Below are 22,099 nucleotides of genomic sequence, written 5' to 3'. Positions count from 1 at the left end.
TGTACTTTCTCCCTACAGGCTGTCTCAGAAACACTCGGGTATTGTATATTGTTTCTCTCCTACCTCAGATCTTGGTTGAAACCGGAGGTTCCTGGAGTAGCCAAGCTGTGGGTCAATGGCTTTTGTTTTTTATCCCAGAATGCTAGAGTGATGTTATTTCCTATATGTGCTTATGTGAAAAATTTTGGAAGGCACTGCCTTAAGAATAAGCCTTGTTATGTGTGGTAGAATTTTATTATGGCTGTTTGTGATCACCTAGATTTATTTATACCACAGATAACACTGACTTTCTGAAAAAAAGCTTACAGAGAAGAGGCTTGGGTACCTATATAGGGTATGAAACTATATGGAGCACAATCAGGTTTCAGACGGTTGGAATGCAGATTTAATTTTCAAAAATATTCTGTAAACAATAATATGTGACAGTAATGTTGCTCAATATTTTCATGACATTAAAGTTGAGTGGCCTGGAGGACTTTGAAAGAGTCAGGTCTAGTTTGAATCTCAGATAGTTCTTATTAAAAAGGGATCAGCTGAGGTCTTTGTGAGCTAAGGTTCTTCCCCAGAGGGTCAGGGTAGTGCTTTTATCAGTAGACAGAGAGATGGTATCTACTCTGGCTGGTAGAACCAGTCTTGGTCCTGATCACATGGAGTTTATCTGAGTGGAATCTCTGTTTGACAAAGGTTTTTTAGGAGCTGCAGTGATTCAAGAGAATAACTCTACCCATCCTCCCACACCTACAAAATCTTGATTCTTTGCACAACAGCAAGAAAATAGTGCATTTTCCCTCTTACCGTTAACCTCACAACCTTGCAGCTCCAGTCGAAGGGTAGGTCTGTTATAGGATCTAGTTGGAGAAATCCTAATATATCTAGCCACAAAAGGGGGATCAAATGTATTCTCTTTTACTGTAGAGGCATCAAAATTACCGCCAAAATACTAGAGGAAAAGAGGAAATTTTAATTATATAACAATTGTCTAATAGGTGATTTTATAATAAAATTATAAATAATATAATATAAATAGAATACATAATAAATAATAACATATAATCATATAATATAATAAAATATAATAAAATTGTAATATTAAGTTCTTTGTGGCCCTAACCAAATCAATTTGATTTTAAAAGTTTTGGTATCTTTCCACATTTTTAGGAAAATTGTTGTAGTTATACTTTGCCTGTTCTTTCTGCTAAGGACAACTAAAAACATAAGACTCTGAAGGGTAGAAAGAATAAGGAGACTGGTTAGAATTCTTGAGAGTGATATTAATACAACTCTTTCCTTCAGGTGCACTGAAATCAAGAACAAAATAAAAAGTAAAATTTAGTAAAATCAAACCCTGGGCGGCTAATTTTTCATACACGCTCCTTAAAGCTCAAAACCAGATGTTCTACTCTCCTGTACCCCATGTGCCAATATGAGAGGTCTGGATATTTAGCTGGATGATAAAGTAATTATTTTCCCCAAGTTTTATGGTGTTTTGAAGTTTCAGAAATCAGGTTTATCATAATTTGTCATATACAGTCAAAAGCCCTAGCAAAGCCATTCCTCTTTCTAATATACAGAAGGTTTTTTTTTTAAAAAGACAGTCATAATCTAAGGTAAACTAGACATAGATATGAGGGTGGGTCTTGAAATTCAGAAAGGAAAAATGCATACAGACCATCACATTCTTTGTGCTATTCCCTTTGAAGATCCTCCAATTTGACTGATCAGAGCTGTAAGCCACAGTAAACTCAGTGGTATAGTAGGACTTCAGATAGTGTTTGGCACCTTGGGTCTGAATCCCTGTGAGTAAGACTTCCCTTTGCAAGTCCACCTGTAATACAGCAAAGCAGAACTGTTCATGTTAACAAATCACTCATTGCCTTAATTTGCTGTACAACCAGCTTGCTTTTGTACTAAAAAACTAGAATCTAAGGTCTCAGCAAACTATTGATAGTAAAACTATTAGATGCAATCCATATTTGCACACTTAGTACATGGACTTGAATCCTAGCTCAGTCCCTAACTGGCTATGTGTGACTTTGGGAAGTCTTACCTTTTTTCATCTGTAAAGTGGGATATTACTAGAAATAGCCTCATTGGGTTCATTTTGAATATGTAGAATACTGAGAACAGAGCCTACCATCTAATAATTGCTATTTTTCCTAACATTGCAAGAGCAAGAAGAAGAAATTATGAAGTCACTGTCATTTTTATTATAATAGGAGTCAATATTATCAAGTTAATAAGTCATACCTGGATCCAAGGTGTAGAGACATAATCTGTTGAAGATTTTTCTGCAATCCAAGCATTATATGATCCTCCATTATTTAATCTTGCTAATTTGGGCTCCCAATAACCTAAACCCAAGGGAAAAAAGTTTATTCTGAGTTAAAACCAAACAAACTACAGAAACAGCTTCTCATGGGAATTTAGTCCCAAGGGGAAACCAGTTCCTTGGAAAACCTTTGTTGCAGTTAGGAGACTAGCAGTTGACAGGGATCTCAGCTATTAAGTCAACCCAGGATGACAAAATCTTGACTTTATGTCTTTGCTTGGCCAGCTCTTGCTACCACTTACCCCCTTTCTTGCATACAAGCCTGGTTTATTTTTTCTCATTTATGTGGATGTGGTTGTGGCTGAGTGTGCCTGCCTAACAGCAAGATCTGGAAAGGATTTAGGAGAGCCTAATGATTCCTTGCAGTTGACCTCTTGCTCTTCTGAAGGAGTTTGAGGCAGAGTGAGGAAATTCATCACAAAATGGTGATGAACAAAGTTTCTTGAATAGATAGATGGTTGGCATAGCAAAAGGCCCTATTAATGGGATCTGTAATCCCTGATCCACAAAACCCTGTTAACCTGGCTGGAATATTATACAAAGAATCAAATATAGAATAAGGACAAATGGAGAAAGTTTTGAAAACATGGTCATAAGAATAAGCTATTCACTTCTTGTCCAATCCCTGCTGAGAGACTGGACTGACTATGTAGCTCTTGGTCTTCCCTTGGAGACACTTTTTGAGAATATTATACACTAGAGGGGTTGGTAGTGATAAAGTGGCAACAGCAACCTTTAGCTTCTGTCATAGTGTTCCTTCATGTACCAGATGAGCACCCTAAATGGAGCTGCTTTTGTGGTAGAGAAAAGCCTCCTGCAGGGCTTCCCCTGTGGCTCAGCGAGTTGAGCACAGCACTGTGAGGCTGTTCACAGCCTCTGCAGCACGGGTTCGATTCCCAGCCTGCCATGGAGATTCCCACATGGCATGGCAGACCTTTCCTGTTGTGCCCACTGCTCCCCTCAGCAGTGTATTTCGGTCGTCTGTCTGTTCTGTTCCCCGCTCTGTCTCTGGTGAATCCTCTCACCCTCCAGTGTCTCTGGCCTGTACCCCAGCTCTTGTATAAAAATAAATAAATCTTATAATAAATAAATAAATCTTTAGGGGGAAAAAAGCCTCCTACAGAGTAGCAATAGCCCATAGATTTAACTGGCAGGGTTTTCAGGGACGGTTTTGCAAGCTCCACACTGCATAATTGTAGGAGGTACCATTCATAGGTTACTACTTACTCAAATACTCAGAAGCCTTGATCTGTGAATCAGTTACAGTACCCGTGCTCAACCCCATTGGCATCTTACATTCTACGGGAAAAAAAAGCAAAAACCAGAATAATGAGTAATTTTTCTTCAAAAATATATGTAACAAACTAAAAGCTCCATGGCTATAGATTCTATCTCCTGTGGGTCAGTAATTAGATATTTTTACCTATCTTTTGTTGCAATGTCTTAGATATTTCTGATTATAAAATGGTAAATACACTAAAAAGACTGGTGCCTTAATAGAAATGGTGACACCGTAGTGGAAAACCACTGAAATCATGAAATGCATTAGCTTTAAAACTAATCTCCATCTATTCATATTTAAAACAAATCATTTTCCAACATTAAGTACTATCCCTCAGAAGACTCTCTTCTCAAAAATTGACCTGAAAGTTTGCAAGGTTTTTGATTTCTTCTTCATGGAAGAGAAATACCATTCACTGAGCCATCTGGATGTTGACACATTGCTCAACAGGTACTTGATAGATGCTGGCTGGCTGACTATACAAATGGAAACTATATTTCTCGAATATTGAAATGCTAAGTTCACTGTTTATCTCAGTCATTGTTGAAATCCAGGCATCTTTTCCCTTTTCTTCTCTAAGAAACTGTAGAATTTCTTCATGTACTTTCCTATGGATCTCAAACTATGCATGAATAAGGATAACTTTACATTGGATCCATAGTTGGAAGGCATGCCTTGGGCTGAACCATCTGGATTAAGTTCCTAGAGGACTGATGTTTATCGTATAGTTGTACCATGGGTCAGAATGAAAGCAATTACCATGACAGATTATGTCTCTTTCATGTCTGAATTCTCTGAGTTGAATATTTCCCATCTAAATATTGGGAACATTCTAGTAACAGGTACTCTCCTGCTAAAAATACGATGTGACTCTTAAATGATACCTTTGTCTATGATGAGAAATGGTGTTTGCATCCCTTCTTTCTGGTTTTCTCCAACCTGTGTGTCTAGGAGCCACCAGCCTGGTTTTGATGCCTTCATTTCAAGAGTTTTAAATGAACCTAAAATAGAGAGTAAGGGACAACATCAAATACCCAAAGATAAACAAGTTAATATGGTTGACAGCTACCAAAAAATTGTAGAAACTTTATATCACAAAAACTTCAGATTAGAGCTTAAAAGTTATCCATTTATCTCTAGGCAGGACTAGAGGTATAATAAGCAAATAAAGAGAAAACAAGAATGTATATATATTAATAAAAATAAATCTCCCTGGAACTTTAAAACATTTCCAACACAACTCAATAAAAAGAAACCTTCATTTATTTGTATATAATGTTATAGCTGACCCACCCATACATAATATAGTTTCCTAGTCCTAAGTGGCAAAACAATCTTGAGCAATCCATCATTGCACCTCAAAAATAGTGTACATATTTCCTTTCTGTCTTCATTTTGCTAGTTTTTCCTTTTTTGTATAAGAAAATTAAAATAAAACACCTCACCCATATTTCAATTTTCAATTAAGTTTACATATTTAGATAGAATTATACACAAATCATTTCAAAAATCACTGGGAAAAGAGATTTCTGAAACTTCTGATTATACATTTTGGTATTTAATGTTATCAATTACCAGTGAATTCTTAAATTTGCTATCATTTGTGACTGTTTCCCAGAATGTGAGTAAAGATTAATAGCTGATGATTGTTCTCCTCAAAGACACTAAAGAAAGACCTTCCCAGGTCCAATGCAGATATTTAGGTTTGCAAAGTTAGGTGGGTCAGCCAATCCCAGCTTCTCAGTGCTTCTCTCAGACTCAGGGAAGGATGCCTGATCTGATAACATTTTTTTTAAAGATTTATTTATTTTTGTACAAGAGCTGGGGTACAGGCCAGAGGTGCGGGAGGGCAAGAGGATTCCCCAGAGACAGAGCTGGGAGCAGAACAGGCAGACGACCAAAATACACTGCTGAGGGGAGCAGCGGGTGCGACAGGAGAGGTCTGCCATGCCATGTGGGAATTTCCCTGGCTGGCCAGGAATCAAACCTGCACTGCAGAGGCTGCAGACAGCTTCACAGCACTGTGGTCAAACCATGGAGGCCCTGATCTGGTAACATTTGCAAAAATTAAGGAATGGGGCCTCCCCTGGTGGCACAGGTGGTTGAGCGCCACTCTGTGAAGCTGTCCGCAGCCTCTGCAGCACGAGTTTGTTCCCAGCCAGCCAGCTAACCGGCCAGCAAGGGTCCCACATGGTGCGGCAGACCTCTCCTGTAGTGCCCGCTGCTCCCCTCAGCAGTGTATTTCGTCAGTCTGCCTGTTCTGTTTCCTGCTCTATCTCTGGTGAATCCTCTCACCCTTCTGTGCATCTGGCCTATACTTTGGTTCTTGTATAAATAAATTAAATAAATAAATCTTTAAAAAAAATTGAGGAATGAGTTTTACTAATCCTGTCTTTGTTTTTTAGTAGAATGCACTTTATAGCCTTATTAATGAGTCACTGGCATGATTGAAACAAACAAGAACCCTCTTTGTCCTACTCCTAGCCAAAGCAGGCCCAATTTAAACTTCTGTACCCTCATCCAAAGCTGACTCACATAGCAACTTCCCCACTCAGAGTCCCACCAAAGGACTGCCTTTATTAGCTGAGGGCCTTTGTGGAAGTAGGTGACTCATTTAAAATTCAGATTCCTGGGCTCCTGACTATGATCTACTGGATCAAAGTCTGAGAGCAAAATCTCTGCCTTAGTGTCTATATTTTAACCAATTCTTAGGCTTTGCCCATTACAGTTTGAGAATCAATGGCATCTAGCACTCCACCTCCATCCACACACCTATGACACACTGGTACATCGACAGCTAACTCATTGGCATATAAAGATCCTTTCTAATGACTGTAGTTTGTTTAAGCCTTATTACTTCGCATATGACAAACTCCAAATATCTTTATTTTTTATCTTTCACAATCATTAAAAATAAAAAAAAAATTTTTTTCTTCTAAACAGCCACATGAGTTAGTTTAAGATTAAGATCCCCCATAGTCATTTGCCCAAGGATATCAGGGTGACAAAGAGTGCAGAATTCAAGAGCACCAAGGTATTAGCAAGTTTCTCATCTTTGTCCCAACAGAAAGTGTTAGCTGCTTGTGGAATTCAGTTTGTAAAGTTCTTATGACCCAGTCTGTGTACACACAGTGGCTTGGATGAAGCTGCATTAGTCATAGCATCTCTGTAGAAGCAAGTTGGGCCACATATTTAAGCTGTGTGGTGCATTTATTCTCTGGCTTTGTTGCACTCTGTGTACAGTTTTGGAATATGGCTTTGCCCGGGATCTATATTTGACCCTTTAGGGAGTAAATGCATGAGGAAACGAGTTGCAGACGCTAAGAGTGCCTTCTCTTGCCCCCCCCTTTTTTTTTTTTTTAAGCAGGGGCCTCTTTTTACTGCTCAGATCTTTACCAGGCAGGAGGGGCCAGACCCCTAGCTGGTGCTGTTGAGTGCCATTTTCCAGCAGCGTCTGGCCATGGAAGTGAACCACGTGAATGTCTTGGGAGCTGCCGGTGTTCAGCAGGTGCCATCTCACCCACTCTTGCTCATACATTCGCAGGCCAGGCACATTGTAGATCCTTCCATTAATGGCTGAAAAGACAGAGTATTCCCATCAGTTAAACATCTGCGTACATCAGGAGAGAGCCATGTAAGGAAGAATGAGGCACCCCATTCACCACCCATCCTCCTTATTAGTTCACATGCCCAGGCCTACCCAGGTATAGTAAGGATGCCATATGCTGTCCTGTCATGGAGAGGACGAAAGCAACACCAGATCCTTGTCACAATAGTATGTAACAGAGTGGAGGGGGAGCTACTTTTCCAGATACTTTGTCACTCCCGTTATCTGTCACAAGGACAATCAAGCCCAGTTTGATTGTCACAAGGACAATCACTTCTGTATAAATAATTGTTCCTTTGGAGATTAAAAAACAGGTTTATTAACTGTTCAAACTGCAGGATAATATTCATTACTGTTCAAGTTATATTGCCTCCTGAGGCCCAATGACTTTTTTCTTGGTTTGTTTTGGTTTGCTTTGTGCTATCTTTCAGACTTTCCCTACTCTCCTTCACTCTCAAAGTCACTAGCCAGGAGACATGAGGCCTCTGTAACTAGATTCATTTGTAGCTCCTATCTCCCCAGAAGCATATCATGTCTAATCTTATGAAGCCCGAAAGACTTAAGTCACCCAGTGTGATTTAATTCAGAGATAATCAATGTCAGAGGACAATACCATGAAACTCATGGGAGTTTTTTTCTTCCAAGGACATACGTCTCCGAGACCCCTGGGGCTTCTTTTCAAAGTACCAGCTCTTCTTTTCATCAAAGACCATAAAAAGCATGACAAATTCTCTCATGTCTATAGGCATGTAGTTCTCCTTTTGAAGTGTTCCTTTTCGGCAGATCAAAAGGGGACCTATCAAACCCGAATGGATATCCTTTTCCTGGAAGATAGTAAGAGTGGATTGTATGTATTCTCACTTTCTCAGAATTTTCTTTGCTAATCTGACAATCACTGATTATATAGAAAAGGGACCTTCTCAGAGGCTCTGGATTTGAAGATTATAGGTGAATAGTAAGCCCAGATATTTGTCATCTAGTTCTATAACATTCATTGTTCTTCCTCTGACTAATCCTTTATCTCAATATGGTAATAACTAATTATGATAGTAATATTGAGTCTATAAAATGCTATATATTGAGCTTCTATTGCTATATTAAATATTTTGCCTATTGTATCATTCAATTCTGACAACCGTTCTATATGGTAAAAATATATTCATTTATTGAACAAATGTTATGTAGTATTAACTCATTTCTAATTTTGGAATTGAAGTGGATAGAGATCATATAACTTTCCAGGAGCCATACAGTAAGTAACAGGACAAGACTAAGTCTCTGTTCTGTCTACCATGCCTACAATGAAGAAGCCTTGACTTTACACTTCTTTCATTAAGAAAGAACAGGAGAAAGTTAATAGTGGTTCAAAGAAGTTGCAAATACACATCTGTCACAGGAAAGGTAGGCTTTCTAACTAGGCGCCAATGATTTAAGTAATCCATACCCTACTTTACTGAACAAATGTTTCTTTCTCCGTTCTCTGAAGATCTCCATGGAGGGTGCCTAGTTAGAATGGTTGTAGACTGTGGAACACAGTCCTTATATGGTCCTTATAAATACCAAAACAGGTACTTACAAGAAATAATTCTGACCCTTCTGTTTGGTGAGCTCAGGTTAAATGGTTATGGGAAAAATGAAAACTTTCAGTGGATGTACATACCGGGTTCACAGCTGAGTAGTAGGCCCAGGCCCGACAGGCAGAGCCAGGATTTTCTGGTCCTGATCTCTCAGTGGCATGCCATACATATGTATAGCTGCTGTTTGGCTGGATGGCATTATCTTCTTTAAACCATTCAGGAGAATCATCATCATATGTCTTTCCCTCCGATGATTTTTCATAGGAAAGTCCATGGGCATGAAGAGAATATGGTCTGGATGCTAAATTTTTAAAACGAACCTAGAAATAAAGGAATGAGCTACAAATATACTCAAGGTTAACAAAAATCCAAACCTTAACAAAAAACCCAAAGTTTATAGAAAATGCCAGCATTGTAGTGAATGGATACAAAATATATTGAATGATTACAAAAGCAAAGTAATGTGGTTAGGTTGTTTCATTTAAGTATTGATACTATCTACAAATGAAATAATAGTGACAGATGCTGGAGATTTGAAAATGAATGAGTCTTGGTTCTTGCTCACAATAAGTTTTCAGCCTACTGTGGAAGAAAGACATGTGCTTATGAGTTCAAGTTAAGATTTAGAAAACAAAGGGTACTATAAACAAGTCTGAATGGGGTTAGATGGGAATGTCTGGGAGGAGCAATTTGGTTGAATGCTTGGGAGAGGTTGGTGGATTAAAAAAAGTTTTTTAGGGAAATAGATTGGCCTTATGGAATGAGCAGGAGCTCAGCAGAGGGAAAAAGGAGAAAATATGCTCAGAAGAGCAAAAAGATGTCTGTGAGGGGGTATAAGTGTTTAGGTATCAGTGAGGGTGTTGGTGTGGCTGTGTTGGGGCATGCACAGCAGCATTTGGGTCTGGTGAGAAATGAGTCTACAAAAGGAGGTTGGGACCAGATGGAAGAGAACTTTCAATACCATCACATTGGGTATTTCCATGACCCATTACAATCAGACCATGAGGGAAGATCCTTCTAGCCTTTCTCTTCTACAGCTTCTATTGAATAGAAACTCCCCTAATGAAAAGAGAAAGGACTAGTGCTTTCCATATCTTCACAGACCATTCAGAATAATTGGGGCCTTATATCCCACGTCATCGCTTTGCATTTTTAAAAAGAACAAATCATTGCTAAAAACTTGCTAAAAAAGATAAATAGGGCCTCCCTGGTGGCACAAGGGTTAACTTACAGTACTATGAAGCTGTCTGCAGCAGACCACTGAGATTGATCCCCAGCTGTCCAGGGAGCTAACCCACATGGCGCAGCAGCCCTCTCCTGTCTAGCCCGCTGCTCTCCTCAACAGAGTGTTTCAGTCAATCTGCCTTTTCTGTTCCCCACTCTGTCTCTGGTGAATCCTCTCACCCTCCACCCTTGTACTTCGGCCCTGTACCCCATTCTTGTATGCATAAATAAATAAATCTTTTTTTAAAAAAAGGTAAATCAGGATTTTGGTTTAAGAATAGTTTATCATGGTTTCAGAATCCTCTCCTATTTTTTTTTTGTGAGACATTAAAAAGAATAGAGCATAACTTTTGACTCTTATAATAGCTGGCTACAGAACTACAGGCTGATACAGAATTTTGTAAAAAGACCAGGACTGGGAAGATATTTAAGACACTCACTGACTTTTGGAGGGTTATTCTTTTCCTTCAATCTTGGTGTGGAAACCCATTTAGTGTCTTGATTTTCTAATTTTCTTAGAAAACAATGGGAGGAGCTTCTAAATTACTGCTATTAATACCACTGCTATTGCCACCACTACCATGGCACTTGATTGTACCTGAAAATATTCTGTTAGCTTTATACCGGTTAACTATAGAGCAATTAGAGTGATGTCCCTTAGATTATATAGTTTTCAGAATTAAAAAAAAAATCTGAGATTATTCTTTTTCCTGAAGTTTGCCAAATTACTTGTCAAGCAGTCTCTCAGAAGACATATAATTACTTGTTAATATTGGAAAATAAACAAATTGCCTATATCTCCCTTGCTAACCTTCACCTAAACTCCAATGTTTGTGGAAATATCTCTGATAATCTTAGCCATGATCAAAATATGACTTACTTGGATAACATCATCCACTTCAGCTCTAATAATAGGACCAAGAATGCCAAGGTGCTCTTCATATTCCCCTTGAGGATCACGTCTGGTAAAAGAGTTATCAAGGTACTTTCGAAAAACAACTTTCTTATATATGGTATTCTTTGGAATATCACCAGCATCTTCATTATACATTTCACTGAAATGATAGTATTTGTTTAAACGAAGAGATTAAAAACATCATAGAATTTAGAAATTATCTTTCTGAATGTAGTATCTACTGTGATGAACAAATGAGTGAAAATATAAATGACTCAAAACATAAGCTATTAATTACCCTTTAAGTCCCAGGTCACCTATCATTTCTCAGGTAAATCCTCCTATGATCCTCTTATTTGGCCCTTTAGGACAAATCTCTCTATATCATTTCTTACAACTCTATAGTGTTATTATTAAATATATATACATATAATTTCTATAGTATTATAGTATTTCTATATAGCATACATAATAAATTATATAATATTTATTTGAGAAATTATCTGTTAATACCTGTCATTTGAATGAATGCTCCATGAGGTCAGAAATTGTGCCCATTTTGTCCATAATTTTATTTCTAGTGTCTAGCAAGTTATCTGGCACATAGGTGGCACTTAATACATTTTGTTGAATGCATCAATGAATAAACAAAGTCTTGTGGTTTATTAACACTGCAGATTTTAATATCCAAAACAGACAAAGCCATGTAATGGGACAGTGCTAGGGCTTGGGGATGTCATGTGACAGTGATCAGTTAAATTAAAAGATCACCTCTGTGAAGGCTTCTAGATGGATGGGTGTTTTATACTCTGAAAGTAGCTACTTCTCTCATGTTTGCTTTGGCAAAATCACATTATTTCTTATGTAGTTCACTAGCTCAGTCTGGCACCAGCACACATCACATTTCCCCACTAACTCTTAAATTTCTCAGGTCTGTGGAAATAAGACAAAAGCTCATCCATGATCTCATGGTATTTGTTAGGCTAAGTCAGATAGCTTCACTTATAGGAGAAATATAGGGGAACCAAATAAAGGATCAGAAAAAATATATAAATAAAAAAACAAAATTAACACATAACTATAAAGCAGAGGCATTATGCAGGGGAAGGGGAGAGAAAGGGATCAAAGTGGGGGAGGGAAGAGCACAAGGGACTATGGCAATGGTGCATGGGTGAGTCCGTGGTGGGAATTTTACAGGGACTATACCTCAGAGGAGAAAGCAAATATTGTACAAAATGAACAATGATGTAAAATATATATAAATAAACTTAAAAAAGAAATCCACAGATAAACTAGTTATAAATAGTGATGTATATTATATTTAAATAGGAAATCATGGAGGAAAGTGTTTTAAACCAACTTTTAATATGGAAATATTAGGCATTGGACTAAAGAAAATGGTTCTGTAAGACACACCATGCAATTGGGCCATATTTAGACAGGGAATTCTGTGTGTGTCCGAACCTCACCAAAGTTGTTGTATGCAACTGAGAAAGGGCTGTCCCCACAATCAGAGGTGAGCTGAAGGCCCCCACAAGCCAGGCCCTGCCTGGCAACTAGGAGCCCAGAGAGGGATCCAGTAATTGGGAGCCCAGCGGGCGATCCAGCTACCCCCAAGGCAGTCTGTGGGACCTCAAGACCCACCTCTAGAATTAAACAAATACAGAAGGAGGAGATTTTCAGGGACAGCGACCATTAACATATCCATAATACCACTGCCCTACTGGACTTCTGGCATAACAAACAGTATTGGACTCGATTTGACCACCAGTTCCCAATATCCCAGAAAGAGCACACCAAAGAGATGCCGGCCAATACCAGTGACACAGTGTCCCAATGCACAGAACAAATTAGAAAACAAGCGGCACAGAGAAGAAAAATAACAAACAACCAAGCATGTCCCCAGGGAAAAGACACACTACAAAAAAACAATCAAACACCAGACTGCAACACCAGTGACTTAGAGGAACTTACGAGTCTTCCGATAGAGAATTTAAAATTGCCATGATTAAAAAACTGAAAGAAGTTGAAAATGATATGGGAAAAATAATCAACAATCAGAAGAATGAAAATGAGTTCCTAAAGAGGGATGTGAAAGAAATGCAGGCGATCAAAGGATTAATGGAGGAGCTAAAGAACTCTGGGAAAAGCAGTGAAAGCAGAATAGATGAAATGGAAGAATGAATAAGTACTCTCAAAGACACAGAAATAAAAAAGAACCAAAACAGAGAAGGAAAGAGAAGTATGAAGGAAAAAGAATGAAGAAAGACTTTGGGAACTATCTGACTCCATGAGGAAAGGAAATACAAGAATTATAGGAATCCCAGAAGGAGAGGAGAGAGACATAGGAACAGAAAAAATATTCAAGGAAATAATTAATGAGGACTTCCCAAACATGAAGGAGCTGAAAATAGACATACAAGAAGCAAGAAGAACATCAGACTTCCATGATGAAAGGAAAAATACAGCAAGACACATAATAGTAAAGCTCCCAAGAATCCAAGACAATGAAAAAATAATGAAGCTGACAAGAGGGAAGAAACAGGTAACACACAAAGGAAAACCTATCAGGCTGACATCAGACTTTTCCAAAGAAACACTACGGCAAGGAGAGAGTGGAGGGACATAGTCAACAGACTCCAAGAAAACAGATGCCAACCAAGAATACACTATCCCACAAATCTTTCCTTCCTCTATGAAAAAAGAATAAGGACCTTCGCAGACAAACAGAAACTCCAGAATTTCATTACAACTAAACCCCCACTCCCAAAAATACTACAAGGAGTCCTAAAGCCAGAATCAACAGAGCAATGAATAAGAACAAAATAAGACAAAAAAATTAAAATAAATAAAACCAGAGAAAAGACAAACAAAATGGCAAATACAGATGCTAACATATCAATATTAACTCTAAATGTAAACAGACTAAATTCTTCAATAAAAATACACAGAGTTGCAGGCTGAATTAAAAAACAAAACCCAACCTTTTGCTGTCTTCAGGAAACACATTTAACTACAAAAGATAAAAATAGGCTGAAAGTAAAAGGATGGAAAACAATCTTACAAGAAAATAGACCAAAAAAGAAGGTAGGACAGCTATACTTATATGAGATAAACAGATTTCAAACTCAAAAAGGTAAAAAAATACCCAAACGGTCATTACATTATGATCAAGGGGACAAAACTTCAAGAAGAAATAACACTCATTAACTTATACTCACTAAATGAAGTAGCACCAAAATATATCACACAGCTATTATCATCTCTGAAAACAGACATCAGAGAAAACACATATGTAGTAGGAGACTTCAACACACCACTATCAACAATAGATAGATCAAGGAGACAAAAAATAAGTAAGGACACTAAAGCTCTAAATAAGGATCTAGAGCTCATGGGCTTAACAGACATCTATAGAACACTAAACCCCAAAAAATCTGAGTACACATTTTCCTCAAGCACACAAGGATCATTCTCCAGGATCGATCACATACTGGGGCACAAGACAAAAATCAACAGATACACCAAGACTGAAATCATACCAACTATCTTCTCTGACCATGAAGGCATCAAACTAGAAATAAACCATAAAAAGAAGGCAAGGAAACCTCCTACCTCATGGAGATTGAAACCCACACTACTGAAAGACCACTGGACTAATGAGAAGATGAAAGAAGAAATTAAAAAAATACTTAGAGTTGAATGACAAGGGGGACACCAATTTCCTAAATGTATGAAACACAGCAAAAGCAATAATAAGAGGAAAATATATAGCAACACAGGCTCACAGTAAGAAACAAGAAAGAACTCAAAGAAACAACCTAATCTCATATCTCAAAGAACTAGAAAAGAACAACAAAAAAACCCCTAAAGCCAGTAGAAGAAAGGAAATAATAAAAATCCAAGCAGAAATAAATGAAATGGAAACTAAAAGAACAATCCAAAAGATCAATGAAACTAAAAGTTGGTTCTTTGAAAAAATAAAATAGACAAACCCTGAGCCAGGCTCATAAAGGAAAAATGGGAGAAAGCACAAATAAATAGGATCACAAATGAAAGGAGAAATCACAACAGACACAGCAGAAAGCAAAAGAATAATCAGAAACTACTATGAAGAGTTATATGCAAACAGTTATATGCAAACAAGTTCAACAATATAGAAGAGATGGACAAATTCCTACAACTCTACAATCACCCAAAGCTAGATAAAAAAGAAATAGAACACCTAAACAGACCACTTACAAGCAGTGAAATTGAAATGGTAATCAAAACCCTCCCCCAAAACAAAAGCCCAGGACCAGATGGATTTACAAATGAATTCTACCAAACATTCAGAAACGAATTAGTGCCTATCCTTCATAAACTCTTTCAAAAAATTAAGAAGGAAGGGATAATACCAAACATGTTCTATGAAGCCAACATTACACCAAACATGTTCTATGAAGCCAAAACTGAACAAGGACAATACACAAAAAGAAAACTACAGGCCAATCTCTCTAATGAACACTGATGCAAAAATCCTCAATAAAATTTTAGCTAACAGAATCCAACACTGTATCCATAAGATAATTCACCACAACCAAGTAGGATTATTCCAGGGACACAAGGGTGGTTCAATATCTGAAAATTTGTAATCTAACACATCGACAAAAATATATAAAAACCATATGATCATATCAATAGATGCTGAGAAATATTTCCACAAAGTACAACACCTATTTATGATAAAGGCCCTTGAGATTCTTGGGATACAAGGAACATACCTCAGTATCATAAAGACCATATATGATAAGCCCATAGCCAATATCATTCTCAATGGTGAAAAGTTAAAACATTTCCATTAAGATCTGGAACAAGACAAGGATGTCCACTCTCACCACTGCTTTTCAATATAATACTGGAAGTCCTAGCCAGAGCAATAAGACAAGAAAAAGACATGCAAAGAATCCAAATAGGGAAGGAAGAAGTCAAACTATCACTATTCAACAGGAGGCGGAGCAACATGGCAGCGAGGAGACGCTGCCAGTAAGATCTCCCATTAAAAAAAGTTAATAGGAAAAGCGGCAGGTCCCAGTGAGAACGGGGACACAGAAGATAAACGGACGACTCCAGCAAACTACCCGAAGAAGAAAGTTGCCATAAAAGAGGACTAGAAGGGAGGAAAGCGCAGAACCCTGCTCCCCCCTCCCCCACAAAGTCGGCACTCTCCAACCTGCAGAAAGGAGGAAAAAAACAAACTAAAACGACCAACAAGAACAAACTACACATCAGGTGGGACTGTGAGTGGAAAGGAACTATTTCAGCCACCACACCCCGTGAACGGGAGCTGTGGAGAACCCTGCAGGATTCGAGCGGTGGTGAGCTCCAGGCGCCATTAAAGAGCAGCAGAGACCCCGGGAGACCTGCACACAGCCCAGGCCGGCCAGTAAGCTTGCGCGGAAAAGCGGTGCGCTGGAAAAGCAAACACGGATTGGGATCGCGGCTGCCCAGGTCCCCGCGCCTGAGACCTAGGCTTGCGGGGAGATGCGCGGAGGCCCTCACTGCGGTGAAAGTCCCTCACTGAGTAATCAGAAACCAGGTGCCCGGACACGGGAGTGGGGTGCAAAAGGCGCCATTGCTGTGGCCACTGAACTGGGCTACAGCCCGCGTCCTAGACCTGAGGGCTTTGGAACTGAGACCCGGGGCACAAAATTCGGGGCGTGGGTCCTACATGTCGGCGGGGCACAAGGCAGACACAGCACCCCAAAGCCGTTGAGGTTTTCCTTATCATTCCCACTCTGTTCCCTGCCACACAGGGAGAAAAACACAGCTCCCCAAGGGCTCTAGGAGAGATCTCTGGCGCCACCTAGCGACCAGAAAAAAAGTCACTAACATCTTTCTTCAGAAAAGACCACTTGACCGGCAGAAGGCGGAACCCGTGGCCAGCTGGGAAGTTAGCCCACCCCAGGCCCCTTCAGACCAGCAGTCTGAGCCCACAGGGGGAGCGGGCACCCACGGCCAGGGCAGACCAGGCGCGCAGAAGAATGTACCTGAGACCGGACGCGCAGGGAGTGCGTCCCGCATCGCCATTTTAGAACAGGGACATTTCTTCAGTAAAGACTGCCTGCAGAAGGCTCCCTCAGGAGCCAGAGGTGAGCAGGGAAGCTTGCCCATACCAGGCCCCGTCTGGCCCGCAGTCCAAACCCAAAGGGGGAATGGGAACCCACCGCCGGGGCAGACCAAGCACAGGGGAGTGTGTCCCCACATCGGCATTTTAGAACAGGGACCATTCTTCAGTAAAGACTGCTTGACACCGACAGATGGCTCCTGGAGAAGCCAGAGGGGAGCGGAGAAGCTCACCCAAGATGCCGCCCAGTCCCAGCAACACAGTATCCCAATGCATACGACAAATTAGAAAACAGACAGTAGGGAGTAGAAGAACCACACGCAACCTAACAACCCCTCAGGAAAAAAGCACACAACAAAAAGAAAACCACCTCCCAGATTGCAACGACAGTAACTTGGAAGAACTTCTGAGCCTTCCAGAAAGAGAATTTAAATTTGCCATGATTAAAAAAATGACAGAACTCATGAAGGAAATTGAGTCCCTAAAGAGGGAAAACAATGCTCAGAAGAATGAAATTGAGTCTTTAAAGAGGGAAACGAAAGAAACGCAGGAGATCAAAGAATTAATGGAGGAACTAAAGAACTCTGGGAAAAGCAATGAAGCAGAATAGATGAAATGGAAGAACAAATAAGTACTCTTGAAGACACAGAAATAAAAAGAACCAAAACAGAAAAGGAAAGAGAAGTACGAAGGAAAAAGAACGAAGAAAGACTTCGGGAACTATCTGACTCCATGAGGAAAGGAAATATAAGAGTTATAGGAATACCAGAAGGAGAGGAGAGAGATGTAGGAACAGAGAAAATATTCCAGGAGATAATTGAAGAAAACTTCCCAAATGTGAAGAAGGAGCTGAAAATTGATATACAAGAAGCAAGAAGAACACCAAATTTCCATGATGAAAGGAAAAATACAGCAAGACACATAATAGAAAAGCTCCCAAGAATCCAGGACAAGGAAAAAATAATGAAGCTGACAAGAGGGAAGAAACAGATAACATTCAAAGGAAAACCAATCAGGCTGACATCAGACTTCTCTGAAGAAACACTACGGGCAAGGAGAGAGTGGAGGGACATAGTCAACAGACTCCAAGAAAACAGATGTCAACCAAGAATACTCTATCCCGCAAAGCTCTCCTTCCTCTATGAAGAAAGAATAAGGACCTTCCCAGACAAACAGAAACTATGGAATTTCATTACCACTAAAGCCCCACTCCAAAAAATACTACAAGGAATCCTAAAGCCAGAACCTCAGAGGGACGAATAACAACAAAAGAAGGCAAGAAAAAAAAAGTTATTAAAAGAATAAATAAAATCAAAGGAAAGACAAGCACAATGGCAAATACAGATGCTAACACATCAATATTAACCCTAAATGTAAATGGACTAAACTCTTCAATAAAAAGACACAGAGTTGCAGCCTGGATTAAGAAACAAAACCCAACCTTTTGCTGTCTCCAGGAAACACATTTAGCTACAAAAGATAAAAATAGACTCAAAGTTAAAGGATGGAAAACAATTCTACAAGCAAATGGACCAACAAAGAAAGCAGGAACAGCTATACTTATATCAGATAAAACAGATTTCAAACTCAAAAAAATAAAAAGAGACCCCAACAGTCACTACATTATGATCAAGGGGACAATACTTCAAGAAGAAATAACACTCATTAACATATACTCACCAAACGAAGGAGCACCAAAATATATCAGACAACTGTTGTCATCTCTGAAAACAGACATCAGAGAAAACATATATGTAGTGGGAGACTTCGACACACCACTATCAACAATGGATAGATCAACAAGACAAAAAATAAGTAAAGAAACTAAAGCTCTAAATAAGGACCTAGAGCATTTGGGCTTAACAGACATCTATAGAACACTAAACCCAAAAAAAACGGAGTACACATTTTTCTCAAGCGCACACGGATCATTCTCCAGGATCGATCACATACTGGGGTACAAGACAAACATCTACAGATACACCAAGATTGAAATCATACCAACCATCTTTTCTGACCATGAAGGCATCAAGCTAGAAATAAACCATAAAAAGAAGGCAAGTAACTTTCCTACCTCATGGAGACTAAACCACACTACTGGAAGACCACTGGATTAATGAGGAGATCAAAGAGGAAATTAAAAAATTCTTTGAATTGAATGACAAGGAGGACACCAATATCCTAAATGTATGGGACGCAGCAAAAGCAGTAATAAGAGGAAAATGTATAGGAATAGAAGCTCACATCAAGAAACAAGAAAGAACTCAAAGAAACAACCTAATCTCGAAGCTCAAAGATCTAGAAAAGAACAACAAAAAAACCCCAAAACCAGTAGAAGAAAAGAAATAATAAAAACCAAGGCAGAAATAAATGAAATTGAAACTAAAAAAACAATCCAAAAGATTAATGAAACCAAGAGCTGGTTCTTCGAAAAAATCAACAAAATAGACAAACCCCTAGCCAGGCTCACAAAGGAAAAAAGGGAGAAAGCACAAATAAACAGGATAATAAATGAAAGAGGAGAAATCACAACGGACACAGCAGAAATCAAAAGAATAATCAGTAACTACTATGAACAGTTATATGGAAATAAGTTCAACAATCTAGAGGAGATGGACAAATTCCTACAACTCTACAATCACCCAAAGCTAGATAAAGAAGAAATAGAACACCTAAACAGACCAATTACAAGCAGCGAAATTGAAATGGTAATCAAAAACCTCCCCAAAAACAAAAGCCCAGGACCTGATGGATTTACAAATGAATTCTACCAAACATTCAGAGATGAATTAGTGCCTATCCTTCACAAACTCTTCAAAAAAATTGAGAAGGAAGGTATAATACCAAACATGTTCTATGAAGCCAACATTACACTAATACCAAAACCGAATAAGGACAACACAAAAAAGGAAAACTACAGGCCAATCTCCCTAATGAACACTGATGCAAAAATCCTCAACAAAATTTTGGCTATCAGAATCCAACAATGTATCCATAAGATAATTCACCATGACCAAGTAGGATTCATTCCAAGAATACTCTATCCCGCAAAGCTCTCCTTCCTCTATGAAGAAAGAATAAGGACTTTCCCAGACAAACAGAAACTATGGAATTTCATTACCACTAAAGCCCCGCTCCAAAAAATACAAGGAATCCTAAAGCCAGATGGTTTAACATCCGAAAATCAATCAACGTTATCCAACACATCAACAAAAAGAAATATAAAAACCATATGATAATATCAATAGATGCTGAGAAAGCTTTCGACAAAGTGCAACACCCATTCATGATAAAAGCCCTTGAAATTCTTGGGATACAAGGAACATACCTCAACATCATAAAGGCCATATATGACAAGCCACAGCTAGTATCATTCTCAATGGTGAAAAGCTGAAAGCAATTCCATTACGATCTGGAACAAGACAAGGATGTCCACTCTCACCACTGCTTTTCAATATAATACTGGAAGTCCTAGCCAGAGCAATAAGACAAGAGAATGACATACAAGGAATCCAAATAGGAAAAGAAGAAGTCAAACTATCACTATTTGCAGATGATATGATAATATACATAGAGAACCCCAAAAACTCCACAGAAAAACTAATTCAACTCATCAATCAGTTCAGTAAAGTGGCAGGATACAAAATCAACACGCAAAAGTTAGTAGCCTTCCTATACACAAACAATAAATCTGAAGAAGAAGAAATAAAAAAAAAATCCCTTTTATTATCGAAACAAAAAAATCAAATATTTGGGCATAAATCTAACAAAAGAGGTAAAGGACCTATACAAAGAAAACTATAAAACACTGTTAAAAGAAATAGAAGACACAAAGAAATGGAAAGACATCCCCTGCTCATGGATTGGAAGAATAAACATTATTAAAATGGCCATCCTACCAAAAGCAATCTACAGATTCAGTGCTATTCCAATCAAAATTTCAATGTCATTCTTCAAAGAAATAGAACAATTATTGATGAAATTCATATGGAATCACAAAAAACCCCGAATAGCCAAAGCTCTCCTGAAAAAAAAGAAGGGAATGGAGGCATCACACTCCCAGACTTCAAACTATACTACAAAGCCATAATCATCAAAACTGCATGGTATTGGAACAAGAACAAACATACAGACCAATGGAATCGAATAGAAAATCCAGAAATAAACCCACAGATTTATGATCAACTAATCTTTGACAAAGGAGCAAAGACTATGAATTGGAGCAAAGAAAGTTTGTTCAATAAATGGTGCTGGGAAAACTGGGTCGCTACATGCAAAAGATTGAAGCTTGACCACTACCTCACACCATACACAAAAATCAACTCAAAATGGATTAAAGAACTAGACATAAGACCTGAAACCATAAAATACATAGAAGGAAATATAGGCGAAATGCTTACGTGATTTGCACATTAAAGACATCTTTACAGACACATCACCCAAAGCAGTGATAGTGAAGGCAAAGATAAACAGCTGGGACTACATCAAATTAAAGAGCTTCTGCGGGCCTCCCCGGTGGTGCAGCGGTTTAGCGCTGGGTTGCGAAGCTGCCCGCAGACTCTGCAGCACCGGTTCGATCCCCGACTGCTCCCCTGCCACCGGAGGACGGTCGCACATGGCGCGCAGACCTCTCCTGCCGCCCACTGCTCCCCTCGGCAGTGTACTTCAGTCCTTCTGCCTGCTCTGCTCCCTGCTCTGGCTCTGGTGAATTCTCTCACCCTCCCACGCTTCTGACTGTACCCAGTGCATGTATAAACAAAACAAACAAACAAACAAATAAATAAAACATGCCTTTATAAAAAAAAAAAAAAGAGCTTCTGCACAGCAAAAGAGACAATAAAAAAAAAAAAAGAGAAACCCCACCGACTGGGAGAACATTTTTGTACACAGCATTAATGATAAAGTACTGATCACAAAAATTTGCAAAGAGCTGATGAGACTCAACAACAACAAAGAAAATAATCCAGTCAAAAAATGGGCAGAAGAGCTAAAAAGAAACTTCTCTGAAGAGGAAATGCAAATGGCCAACAGGCATATGAAAAAATGTTCAACATCACTTGTAATCAGGGAAATGCAAAT

The 22,099-nt window shown here is 38.8% G+C and overlaps 1 protein-coding gene across 1 annotated transcript in view; it reads right to left on the bottom strand.

The window, feature by feature from the left end:
- The window catches only part of F5 (coagulation factor V), a gene marked incomplete at its 5' end in the record, with an annotated part of 72,682 nt that overhangs the window by 5,335 nt on the left and 45,248 nt on the right, over positions 1-22,099 (bottom strand). The window contains 9 exons of the mRNA XM_084250613.1: positions 796-940; positions 1,670-1,825; positions 2,248-2,351; positions 3,557-3,628; positions 4,496-4,612; positions 7,008-7,187; positions 7,832-8,042; positions 8,879-9,115; positions 10,900-11,074. Coding sequence (XP_084106739.1) covers positions 796-940; positions 1,670-1,825; positions 2,248-2,351; positions 3,557-3,628; positions 4,496-4,612; positions 7,008-7,187; positions 7,832-8,042; positions 8,879-9,115; positions 10,900-11,074 — 1,397 coding nt within the window. The remainder of the gene's footprint in view (positions 1-795; positions 941-1,669; positions 1,826-2,247; positions 2,352-3,556; positions 3,629-4,495; positions 4,613-7,007; positions 7,188-7,831; positions 8,043-8,878; positions 9,116-10,899; positions 11,075-22,099) is intronic.

The sequence above is a fragment of the Talpa europaea genome (genome assembly GCF_964194135.1).
Source record: "Talpa europaea genome assembly, chromosome: 12".
Classification (NCBI taxonomy): Eukaryota; Metazoa; Chordata; class Mammalia; order Eulipotyphla; family Talpidae; genus Talpa; species Talpa europaea.
This window is presented reverse-complemented; position numbering and strand designations above follow the sequence as displayed.